The sequence below is a fragment of the Oncorhynchus tshawytscha genome, linkage group LG09, assembly GCF_018296145.1.
Source record: "Oncorhynchus tshawytscha isolate Ot180627B linkage group LG09, Otsh_v2.0, whole genome shotgun sequence".
Lineage (NCBI taxonomy): Eukaryota > Metazoa > Chordata > Actinopteri > Salmoniformes > Salmonidae > Oncorhynchus > Oncorhynchus tshawytscha.
The window spans coordinates 27,291,307-27,304,874 of record NC_056437.1 but is presented as its reverse complement, the minus strand read 5'-3'; the positions used below and the strand labels follow the sequence as shown (position 1 = coordinate 27,304,874).

Below are 13,568 nucleotides of genomic sequence, written 5' to 3'. Positions count from 1 at the left end.
AATCTGAATCTGTTCATAAAATACAATTTTAGTTCAATGCATTTGATTTAAATCAGCATCCCTTTTGATTTAAACACAACTTTAATGTAAGAAGTGGTCAGAAAGGGAATGTTTGGACCTGAATGCCCAAACATTTAGGAGATAAAGATGCTCAAAGTTGAGCCATTTTGATACTTTACCATACCATGAGACATCCATGTCTTCATCCCTGGAAAATAAGTTTGATATAATTTAAAAGCTCACACAGTGTTGTCAATCAATTGTATTATTTAAAAAATATATGTATATAAAGGAATACAAATTGTAATTTACAAACCTTTAACATAAATTATTGAAAACACGTAAACTCAGATTTATTTTTTCTCCATATTTGCATATGTTGTAGCTTACACTATTTCACATCAGCTGAGGTTTTGTGTTGTGCCCACCATCTGTTAAGACAAGACATGCTCTTGAATACAGATTGGGTGTCATTTCAATCATAGAAATATAATTCATATGTAACGGCTGTCGTTGGTGGAAGAAGGTGAGGACCAAGGTGCAGCGTGGTAAGTGTTCATGATGTTTAATAAAATAAACAGAACACTAAATGACCAAAAACAACAAAGAGCTTGAACGACACGAAACAGTTATGTATGGTAAACACCGACAGAGAAAACAACTACCCACAAAACATCGTGGCAAAACAGGCTACCTAAGTATGGTTCTCAATCAGAGACAACGATCGACAGCTGCCTCTGATTGGGAACCATACCAGGCCAAACATAGAAATACAAAACATAGAACAAAAACATAGAATGCCCACCCCAACTCATGCCCTGACCACACTAAAACAGAGACATAAAAAAGGAACTAAGGTCAGGATGTGACATCATAGAATGGACCTATCTCTTCAGACCATTGCAATGTAGCTGGTACACTATTGACATTTAAATTGAATTGACATTTTAACAACTAATTAATTACTATACCACAGATCCACCCGTTGTATGTCAACTTAAATGGTCAAGTCTATTCTATTATCTAAATTAGTATGATTTAAATAGGTTTCCTATGGAGGATTGACAATAACATTTAAAACAACAGATATATCCATTCAAGTCAATATTCTCTGACGTGTGGACCTCCAACCATCTTTGTGGTATCATTTGAAAGTTCACATTATATTTGTATTCCCATTTTAGTACATTTATCAGCCAAAACATAGCACCCACCTTGTATTCAAGAGCATGTTATGTCAAAACCGATGGCAGGCACAACACAAAAACCTTAGATAATGTAAAGTAGGATCTAAGCTACAGCATGTGAATATGAATTTTATGCTTTTGTAGATAATTGAATTGTTAAAATGTCATTTTAAAAATAAATAAATAGAATTCTCTAGAAATTATCTTATTGTTTGACAACCCTGTTTGTAAGCTTTTAAATTATATTAGTCTCAACTGTTTATATTTTCCAGTGATGGAGACATGGATGTTTCATGGTATGGCGGGGTATGCAAAATGGGTCAACTTTGAGCACCTTTATCTCTTGAATGTTTTGGCATTCAGGTCCAAAAAGTAACTTTCTGGGCACTTCTACAATGGCAAGGTTTGTGGTCATATGCACATCCTTAAAAAACATAGGTGCTAATAAAGAATACTAGTAAATAACAAGGAGGTCTGCACACTCTTTAAGCTCCCAATTCACCACTTTATTGCCTATGTTTCCATTTGAAACTAAAGAATTGGGAGCTTAAAGAGTGTGCGGGCCTTCTTGTTCTATATAACACCTCTACAATGGGCAAATATGTATGGAAGGTTTCGTTCAAGTCAAAAGGGGTGATTCAATTCAAATGGATTTACCCTTTTCACTATTTCTATAGAACCACACGAATAGGTGATGCACTTGATGGTAGTAGTATTGCACCTGAGGCCTCAATGTGAGGAGTCCTATAGAATGCCAGCCAGAGGCAATCACGTTTCATTTTGATCATGGACTATGGTCCAGATTGTCAGTCAGCTTCTGTGTGAGGTGTTGGTCATTATTCCCCTTCTAAGTCAGTGGCTTATAGCTAACCATGTTTATTTTTAGCAGAAGATCAACTTGCTTATGTGACATGCCTTGCATAATATTAATTTCATCCGAGCAATTGCTCTGTGTTTGTCAATTATCATGTGGACAATGAAGCTCTGCAGTTATACTATGATAGTTTTGATGAATTTGAATATTTTAGACAAGTCCACTAGTCCTTTCTCAATGGTTTAACCCCTATAGAAAAAAATACAGGCCTCAAGCATTAGGTTCATGGTCACCTCATGGTCCTGTATGGCTCAGTTGGGAGAACATTGCTCTTGCACTGCCAGGGTTGTGGGTTTGATTCCCGTGCCCATCCACATGTAAAATGTATGCACGCATGACTGACTGACTGTAAGTCACTTTGGATAAGTGTTGCTAAAAAGCATATATTATATTACTTTTGTTAAAATGTCAGGAAACACCTTATCAGAGTGTATGTAGTGGCAATAGAGAGAGGCAGAAGATAATAGGAACTCAGATACTTATTGAATGATGCTGTTGAATAATTCTGTACTGTTTGTGTATATGTTTTTGTTGTTTTCTAAAAGCCTTTACTATATTCCTAAAGGTTTGAGGGTGGCAGCGACCACATGTACCCCATGGAGTTCTTCTTCCCGCCCCAGAGGACCTGTCTGATCTGTGCAGAAGAGGCATCCGGCTGCCACTATGGAGCACTCACCTGTGGCAGCTGCAAAGTGTTCTTCAAGAGAGCCGCAGAAGGTAAGACTTAATGAAGTAATATGCCGTTGCACCTCTCCACACAGAAGACAGAGCAGAGCATTAATGGTGGAAATGGGATCCATATGTCAGAGCCACCTCTCATGCTTTTTGGAAATAATGTCTTTATGTATTACACTGAACAAAAACGTACAGTGCTTTCAGAAAGTATTCAGATCCCTTTACTTTTTTCACATTTTGTTACATTACAGTCTTATTCTAAAGTTGATTTTAAAAAATGTAAAAAAATCATCAATCTTCACACAATACCCCATAATGACAAAGCAAAAACAGGTTTAGAATATTTTGCAAATGTTTTATATATATGTAATTACGTTGTTTTTATATATATATATAAAAAACTTAATTAAGTTTATATATATATATATATAAAACTTAATTACATAAGTATTTAGACTCTTTGATATGAGACTCGAAATTGAGCTCAGGTACATCCTGTTTCCATTGATCATCCTTGAGATTTTTCTACAACTTGATTGGAGTCCACCTGTGGTAAATGTAATTGATTGGACATGATTTGGAAAAGCACACACCTGTCTATATAAGGTCCCACATTTGACAGTGCATGTCAGAGGAAAAACAAAGTCATGAGGTCGAAAGAATTGTCCGTAGATCTCAGAGACAGGATTTTTGTCAAGGCACAGATCTGAAGAAGGGTATCAAAACACTTCTGTGACATTGAAGGTCCCCAAGAACACAGTGGCCTCTGTCATTCTTAAAAGGAAGAAGTTTGGAACCACCAAGACCCTTCCTAGAGCTGGCCGCCAGGGGAGAAGGGCCTTGGTCAGGTAGGTGACCAAGAACCCGATGGTCACTCTGAAAGAGCTCCAGAGTTCCTCTGTGGAGATGGGAGAAACTTTCAGAAGGACAACCATCTCTGCAGCACTCCACCAATAAGGTCTTTATGGTAGGGTTGCCAGACTTAAGCCACTCGTCAGTAAAAGGCACATGACAGCCCGCTTGGAGTTTGCCAAAAGGCACCTAAAGGACTCTCAGACCATGAGAAACAAGATTCTCTGGTCTGATGAAACCAAGATTGAACTCGTTGGCCTGAATGCCAAGCTGGAGGAAACCTGGCACCATCCCTACAGTGAAGCATGGTGGTGGCAGCATCATGCTGTGGGGATGTTTATCAGCGGCAGGGACTTTGAGACTAGTCAGGATCGAGGGAAAGATGAACAAAGCAAAGTGCAGAGAGATCCTTGATGAAAACCTGCTCCAGAGTGCTCAGGACCTCAGACTGAGGTGAAGGTTCACCTTCCAACAGGACAACGACCTTAAGCACACAGCCAATACAATGCAGGAGTGGCTTTGGGACAAGTCTCTGAATGTCCTTGAGTGGCCTAGCCAGAGCCCAGACTTGAACCTGATCGGAGAGACCTGAAAATAGCTGTGCATCGACGCTCCTCATCCAACCTGACAGAGCTTGAGAGGATCTGCAGAGAAGAATTGGAGAAACTTTCCAAATACAGGTGTGCCAAGCTTGCAGCGTCATATCCAAGAAAACTCGAGGCTGTAATCGCTGCCAAAGGTGTTTCAATTAAGTACTGAGTAAAGGGTCTGAATACTTAGGTAAATGTAATATTTCAGTTAATTCCTTTTTTTAATACAAATAATGTCTAAAAACCTGTTTTTGCTTCTTCATTATGGGGTATTGTGTGTAGATTGATGAGGGAAAAAAAAGATTTAATCAATTTTAGAATAAGGCTATAACGTAACAAAATGTGGAAAATGTCCAGGTGTCTGAATACTCTAAATGCAATATGAAACAATTTCAGCGATTTTACTGAGTTACAGTTCATATAAGGAAATCAATCAATTGAAATAAATAATTTGGCGCTAATCTATGGATTTCACATTACTGGGCAGGGGTGCAGCCATGAGTGGCTCTGGGTGGTCATAGGCCCACCCACTTGGGAGGCAGGCCCAGCCAATTAGAATCCGTTTTTTCCCCACAAGGGCTTTATTATAGCCAGAAATACTCCTCAGTTTCATCAGCTGTCCAGGTGGCTGGTCTTAGACGATCCGGCAGGTGAAGAAGCTGGATGTTGCAGTCCTGGGCTGGTGTGGTTACATGTGGTCTGCGGTTGGACGTACTGCCAAATTCTCTAAAACAACGTTGGGGAGGCTTATGGTAGAGAAATGAACATTCAATTCTCTAACAGCTCTGGTGGACATTCATGCAGTCAGTATGCCAATTGTATGCTCCCCCAAAACTTGAGACGTCTGTGGCATTGTGTTGAGTGACAAAACTGCACATTTTAGATTTCTCTTTTATTGTCCCCAGGACAAGGTCCACCTCTGTAATGATCATGCTGTTTAATCAGCTTATTGATATGCCACATCTGTCAGGTGGATAGATTTACTTGGCAAATGAGAAATGCTCACTAACAGGAATGTAAACAAATTTGTGCACCAAATTTGAGAGGAATAAGCTTTTTGTGCGTGTGGAACATTTCTGGGATCTTTTCTTTCAGCTCATTTAACTTGAGACGAACACTTTTACATGTTGCGTTTATATTTTTGTTCGGTATAGATGTAAATTATGTCATGAGGAAAATTGTTAAATGTATTTCAAAGGAAAATTCCCATGGTCCATAGTATGGTTGATTTGGAATATGTCAACAGAAATTTATGTCATTTTTTACAAAATTGCCTAAAGTTACATTCATCCTAGCCTACTCCTCTGGGAAATCAGATTTAAACACAAACATTCTGAGCTACCAAGGCAAGTTAATCAGGCTTTGACTGACAATTATATCTAATCCATTACTATTTCAGCACAATGGCAGTTTTGGATGCTAAATATTTTTGGATGCAATATAGTTTCTCTTTTATTGACCATGCTCTGCCATAAAAATAACAGAAAACACCAGCTAAAATGCTGCCTTCCAGCTCCTAGGTATTCATTTGTTTTGTTCAGTATTTTCTTTTCTTAATTGAACTGTGAGTGGAAGCCGCATAATTGCCATCAAACCATGCCATGTAAAATTATAGATTAGATTATTTCAATGTGCTACTTATAGAGCATGTCAATGTACTCTTCAACAAAAGTGTGTACAGTGAGGAGATTTTATAGTCTAAGCTCCTTCTTTTTATGATCATCACACTGGACATGAGATAAGCAAGAGAGCAAAATGTATAACTGTTCCTGCTGTAATCATTCATGATGTAACTAACAACCATGTTACAACTTACAACCATGACGTACCTTTCTTAATCATTCAAAGTAGAATTTCGTATTCTAAATCTTATCTTTGTTTGCATCTTTGTTAGGGAAACAGAAATACCTGTGTGCCAGCAGAAATGACTGCACCATCGATAAGCTGAGAAGGAAGAACTGCCCATCATGTCGACTGAGGAGGTGTTTTGAAGCTGGGATGACCCTCGGAAGTAAATACAACTATTATGTCAATTTCTTATGTCAATGAGAAATAATCAAAGTACTTAGCCATCCATCCATATATCCACCCACTGATTGATAATCATGGACAAAAGTTTGTGAATGTACAGTTACATACATTCACCAGCCAGTTTATTAGGTTCACGAAAACATATCGCTCCTACAGACAGTGAGTCACATGGCTGTGGGTTGCTATATAAAGCAGGCAGACAGGCATTGAAGCATTCAGTTACTGTTCAATTGAACGTTAGAATGGGCGTGTTGCGTGGTATCATCGTCGGTGCCGGGGGCGCCGGATCCAGTATCTTAGAAACAGCTGCCCTCCTAGGCTTTTAATGCCCGATAGTGTCTAGGGTTTACCGAGAGCGGTGCGACAAACAAAAACATTCAGTCAATGAAAACAGCTTGTTGAGGTCAAAAGAGAATAGCAAGACTTGTGCAAGATAACAGGCGGGCTACAGACAGACAAATAATGGCGCAGTACAACACTAGTGTGCAGAACAGCATCTCGGAACACACAACTCGTCGATCCTTGTCACGGATGGGCTATTGCAGCAGACAACCACACCGGGTTCCTCTCCTATCAGCTAAAATCAAGAAGAAGCGGCTCCAATGCTAGACAATTGAGGAGTGGAAAAACATTGACTTGAACATTACAGCGAGTTCAGTTTACTTGTGTGGCCTGCACAGTCCAATAGATAGAGTATCTTTGGGATGAGATGGAACGGGCTGTTCGCAGCATGAATGTACCACTGTCCAATCTATAGCAACTGTGTGATGCCATCGCATCAGCATGGAACAACACACCTTGTAAAATGTCTCCAATTTTTCAAGCGGTTCTGGAAGCAAAGGGTGTCCGACCCGGTACTAGATGGCCCTAACTAATAAACTGGCCAGTGAGTGAATATGGGCCATTCTACAGAAGTGGTGCAAATTGGGGGTTGAAAAAAAGCTAATTTGTATCCTATTTTTCCCCAAACTTTCAGCACATGTCTTCCAACATACAGTGCCTTCAGAATGTATTCACACCCCTGACTTTTTCCACATTCTGTTATGTTATAGCCTGAATTTAAAATTGATTAAATTGAGATGTTTGCCTCTGGCTTACACACAATAAGCCATAATGTCAACGTGGAATAACTTATTATTATTATTATTTTTAACAAATTCATTAAAAAAAGAAAAGCTGAAATGTCTTGAGTCAATAAGTATCCGAGTATTCCTTTGTTATGGCAAGCCTAAATAAGTTCAGGAGTAAAAATTTGCTTAAACCATCTTGGTGTTAGGGGGCAGTATTTTCATTTTTGGAAGAAAAAAAACGTTCCCGTTTTAAATGGGATATGTTGTCAGGAAAAGATGCTAGAATATGTATATAATTGACAGCTTTGGATAGAAAACACTCTAACGTTTCCAAAACTGTAAAGATATTGTCTGTGAGTATAACAGAACTGATGTTGCAGGCGAAAGCCTGAGACAAATCCAATCCGGAAGTGCTCCAGGTTTTGAAAGCGCTGCGTTCCAATGACTCCCTATTCAGCTGTGAATGTACCATCAACGAGTTTACGCTTTCTACGTATTCCGCAAGGTGTCAGCATTGTGACGTAGTTTTACGCATTTCTGTTGAAGAATAGCCGTAGGCGGCCACATTGCGTAAGTGGTCACATGGTGGCTCCGAGAGAGATTCTCGGGTAAAATACAGAGGTAGCCATTACTCCAATCGGTCCTAGTGAAAAACGAATTGTCCCGACGGATATATTATCAAATAGATATTAGAAAAACACCTTGAGGATGGATTCTAAACAACGTTTGCCATGTTTCTGTCGATATTAAGAGCTAATTTGGAATATTTTTCGGCGTTGTGGTGAACACAATTTCCGGGCGATTTCTCAGCCAAACGTGAAGAACAAAAATGAACTTTGGCTGTCTACCTGGGAGTCTCGTGAGTGAAAACATCCGAAGTTCATCAAAGGTAAACGATTTAATTTGATTGCTTTTCTGATTTCCGTGACAAGGTTGCCTGCTGCTAGCAAGGCATAATACTATGCTAGGCTATGATAAACTTACACAAATGCTTGCCTAGCGTTGGCTGTAAAGCATATTTTGAAAATCTGAGACGACAGGGTGATTAACAAAAGGCTAAGCTGTGTTCCAATATATTTCACTTGTGATTTTCATGAATAGGAAGATTTTCTAGGAAGATTTATGTCCGTTGCGTTATGCTAATTAGTGTCAGATGAGTTTGTGGATTAATCTGTGTTTGAAATGTACTGCTCGACTGAGGGACCTTACAGATAAATGTATTTGTGGGGTACAGAGATGAGGTACTCATTAAAAAAATCATGTTAAAATGTACTATTGCACACAAAGTAAGTCCGTGCCACTTATTATGTGACTTGTTAACCTGTAGTGACACCCCATCCCGTGAACGGGACCGTTGTCATCACTATGGATGGTGTATCAATACACCCAGTCACTACAAAGGTGCAGGCATCCTTCTTAACTCAGTTGCCAAAGAGGATGCAAACTGCTCAGGGACTTCACCATTAGGCCAATGGTGACTATACAGTTACAGAGTTTAATGGCTGTGATAGGAGAAAACTGAGGATGGATCAACATTGTAGTTATAGAACTCCACAATACTAACCAAATTTACAGAGTGAAAAGAAGGAAGCCTGTACAGAATACAAATATTGCAAAACATGCATCCTGTTTGCAACAAGGCACTAAAGTAATACTGCAAAAATAATGTGGCAAAGCAATTAACGTTTTGTCCTGAATACAAAGTGTTATGTTTGGGGCAAATCCAACACAACACCTTACTGAGTACCACTCTCCATATTTTCAAGTATAGTGGTGGTTGCATCATCTTATGAGTATGCTTGTAATCATTAAGGACTGGGGAATTTTTCTTGATAAAAAATAAACGTATTGGAGCTAAGCACAGGCAAAAAAGCAGAGGAAAACCTGGTTCAGTCTACTTTCCACCAGACACTGGGAGATGACTACCTTTCTGCATATTTTAAATATTTACCTGAATTCCTTACCACTCCACTAAATTTGTTCCATACTGGAACATAGTAAAAAAAGTTGCAATAAAGGGAGAACCAGTAGGGATCATTGTGATTAACCTTTTATTACAGATACTTTTCGAAATTTAATTTTCATACAAAATTTACAAAATAGTAAAAGCATTTTTTTTTACCTGATTTTCAAAACCTAGAGAAATATAATCTCTATTGTTCTCTGTAAAATGGTTAATGTTGATTGTATGAATCTGAAACTTGTTTATCGATTGAATTAGTTATGCATCTAAATTATATTGTTAGACGTTATTCCTTTACCTATGTTTATTTTGGCAAAATAAGAGGTGTTTCGGTATGAAGTGTCAATCACATAAATAAATACATCTAGGACTCTAGATGGATGTAACTTGTTTTAGTATAGACATTGCCAAGACCAAGACCACTAGATCAAGAGTCCGTGGGCCCTTTCTTCAATTGTAAGTTACTCAAGTAGAGTAAACTCGAGTAGAGTGCAGGAGAGCACAGTACATTAGAGTGCAGTAGAGTATGTATGGTACAGTACAGTAGAGTAGGGTAGAGTACAATACAATACAGTAGAGTACAGTGAATTACAGTACAGTATAACACATTATAGACATCCACATTTTGGCCAAATAGATGTCAATGTTTGGGCTCTTGAAGGGTTGGAGCCCCCCTGCTGACAAAGCATCTCAATACTCTACACTTTTTCTTGAAGCGTGCATTTGTCGACTACCCACAGGGTGATCCTCAGTTGGTAGAGCATGGTGACTTTATAATGGAGATGGCCTCAATGATTTTTTAAATATATTTTTTTTAACCTTTATTTAACCAGGCAAGTCAGTTAAGAACACATTCTTATTTTCAATGACGGCCTGGGAACAGTGGGTTAACTGCCTGTTCAGGTGCAGAACGACAGATTTGTACCTTGTCAGCTTGGGGGTTTGAACTCGCAACCTTCCGGTTACTAGTCCAACGCTCTAACCACTAGGCTACGCTGCCCCCCCAATGATGCTGCCCATGCTGTCACAGACTCCATAATGGCACAGATACAAAGAGGAAATCTCTGTATATCTCTATGGTTTCATTATAGTTTTGGTTGTGGCTGTTTTGGTTTGGGCAATTTTGACATATATTTTACTTTAAACTGCAAATTAAAACTGCAAAAAACAACGATTTTCTATCAAATAGAATCAATGTAGGAACATAGGCGGCATGTGAGTTTCATGTTTGGGGAAGGTAATTTTCACCATAAAAATTCACCTTTCTAATAACGCATTCCATGCATCATCACATTTGTAGACTTATGTAAGCCTACTATTCGTAATGTGATGAGTAGATTGGATACTCATTTAGGCTAATAACATAACTCAATCACTGTTCACAAAAAATATTGTTCAATGCATGGCCTATAGCGTAGAGTAGGCCTAAGCTATATGCTAGCCTATATCAGACACGCTTTTTCATTCTTTGCAAGGGTGTCACGCCCTGAACTTAGAGATCCTTTTCATGTCTCTATTTTGGTTTGTTCAGGGTGAGTTGGGGTGGGCATTCTATGTTTTGTGTTTCTATGATTTTCTGTTTTGCCCGGGTATGGTTCTCAATCAGGGACAGCTGTCGTTGATCGTTGTCTCTGATTGGGAACCATACTTAGGTACCCTTTTTCCCACCTGTGTTCGTGGGAAGTTAACTTTGTTTGATGGCACATAGCCTTAAGCGTCACGGTTTGTTTTGTATTGTTTATGGTTTTGTCGGCATCATTTAAAAAAATTAAGATAATGTACGTTCACCACGCTGCGCCTTGGTCCTCATCCTTCATCAGCCGTGACAACGGGAAAAATGTGGCCTTTTTATAAATAAATGTTATGCAATTCTACTACACTTTATATGACTGGAGACATTAGCAGAATCTTGTTTTAATATGACAAGTTGCAAGGGAGCCTACTCTAATGACACTGACAAACAGATCGATGAAAACAACGTTGTCCATATAATAGGCCTACGAGAAGGGGAGACACAAATAGAATATGATGTCCAAAAATTTGGCACTGACCCAATGATAAAATGTGAATATGTGCAGTGCGCACTCACCAGGCATATGGCCAATGCTCTTCACTGGTGCCAATAAGATAGGCTATAGTGTTGTTCACACAATTAAATTGAGAATTTTGATAACTAAAAGCCAGATCAGAGTATTTTCATTGTATTCTCTTTACAGCAATAGCCATTTGCTTTCCAAACTATGTCATCCCGTGATTGTATTTTTAAATATTGCGGTATGCCTGGCTGGGCCTCTATTTTTCACTGACAGTCGCAACTCAACAATAATCGAGTTGTTATTTGCCGTGTAAGCTGCACAAATTGGTTGCGCTGCCCTTCCTTTCAACTGTAGGCAATGCAATTTAATGCCATTTCTTTTAAAGAAGCTAATGATCCTCTGAGGCCAAATCATGCTTTAGTAGCCTATTTTGATAGGTTTTATTTCTGTATAGACAGGAGTAGGCTAATTAGGCTATATATTTTTTTGTCAATTTAATTCAATTTACTTTAGGGAAAGCTTTCCCTAGCCTTATGGATGAGCCGCCTATGTGTAGGGAGGTAACTTGATATCATGAGGGAATTGCTCAGACCACACTTACTGGTAGGACTAGTTATCTCACGAGCTCTGGCAGAGAAGTAGCCTATATGACCTCTTTAAAAGTATCCTAAACGTTCAGTTAAACTATCCATCACCAATAAATGAAGGATCTTCAGAGATAATAGGCTGGTTTATGCTGAGATCAACATGCTTTTATTAGCCTACTAGAATCTCCTACAAAAATAGTTTTGTGATAGGCCTTCAATAAAAACCCTAGACCCACTCCAATTCTCACACCGCCCCAACAGATCCACAGATGACACAATCTCAATTGCACTCCACACTGCCCTTTTCCACCTGGAAAAAAGGAACACCTATGTGAGAATGCTGTTCATTGACTACAGCTCAGTGTTCAACACCATAGTGCCTACAAAGCTCATCACTAAGCTAAGGACCCAGGGACTAAGCACCTCCTCTGCAACTGTATCCTGGACTTCCTGACGGGACGCCCCCAGGTGGAAAGGGTAGGCAACAACACATCTGCCACGCTGATCCTCATCACTGGGGCACCTCAGGGGTGTGTGCTTAGTGTCCTCCTGTACTCCCTCTTGTACTCTCTGTTGAAGTCGTGGCCAACCATGACACCAACACCATCACTAAGTTTGTTGACTACAGTGGTAGGCCTGATCACCGACAACGATGGGACAGCCTATGGGGAGAAGGTCAGAGATCTGGCAGTGTGGTGCCAGGAAACAACCTCTCTCTCAATGTGAGCAAGACAAAGGAGCTGATTGTGGACTATAGGAAAAGGAGGGCCTAACAGGCCCCCATTAACATCGACGGGACTGAAGTAGAGCGGGTCGAGAGTTTCAAGTTCCTTGTTGTCCATATCATCAACGAACTATCATGGTCCAAACACACCAAGACAGTTGTGAAGAGGGAAAGACAAAAACGGTTCCCACTCAGGTGACTGAAAAGATTTGGCATGGGTCCCCAGATCCTCAAAGTTCTACAGCTGCACCATCGAGAGCATCCTAACCGGTTGTATCACCGCCTGGTATGGCAACTGCTCGGCATCCGACCATAAGGTGCTACAGAGGGTAATGCCTACGGCCCAGTACATCACTGGGGCCAAGTTTCCTGACATCCAGGACCTATATACTAGGTGGTGTCAGAGGAAGACCCCAAAAATTGTCAAAGACTCCAGTCACCCAAGTCAAAGACTGTTCTCTCTGCTACCGCATGGAAGCGGTACCGGAACGCCAAGTCTTGGACCAAAAGGCTCCTTAACAGCTTCTACCCCCAAGCCATAAGACTGCTGAAAAACTGAACGAATTAAATTGCCACCCGAACTATTCACTTTTACAAATTACCTCGACTAACCTGTACCCCCGCACAATGACTTGGAAAGCGGTACCTCCTGTATATACAGTTGGTCAGAAGTTTACATACACTTAGGTTGGAATCATGAAAACTTGTTTACCAACCACTCCACAAATTTCTTGTTAACAAACTATAGTTTTTGTCAAGTCGGTTAGGACATATTTTGTCAACTCGGTTAGGACATCTACTTTGTGCATGACACAAGACATTTTTTCCAACAATTGTTTACAGACAGATTATTTCACGTATAATTCACTGTATCACAATTCCAGTGGATCAGAAGTTTACATACATACAAGCTGACTTATGCAAGCTTTACAAGCTGACTGTGCCTTTAAACAGCTTGGAAAATTCCAGAAAATGATGT

The 13,568-nt window shown here is 39.6% G+C and overlaps 1 protein-coding gene across 1 annotated transcript in view; it reads left to right on the top strand.

Moving 5' to 3' along the window:
• The window catches only part of LOC112257673 (androgen receptor), a 52,754-nt gene that overhangs the window by 9,460 nt on the left and 29,726 nt on the right, over positions 1 to 13,568 (top strand). Inside the window, exons 2-3 of the mRNA XM_024431430.2 lie at positions 2,627 to 2,778; positions 6,073 to 6,189. Of these exons, the coding sequence (XP_024287198.1) occupies positions 2,627 to 2,778; positions 6,073 to 6,189 (269 nt within the window). The remainder of the gene's footprint in view (positions 1 to 2,626; positions 2,779 to 6,072; positions 6,190 to 13,568) is intronic.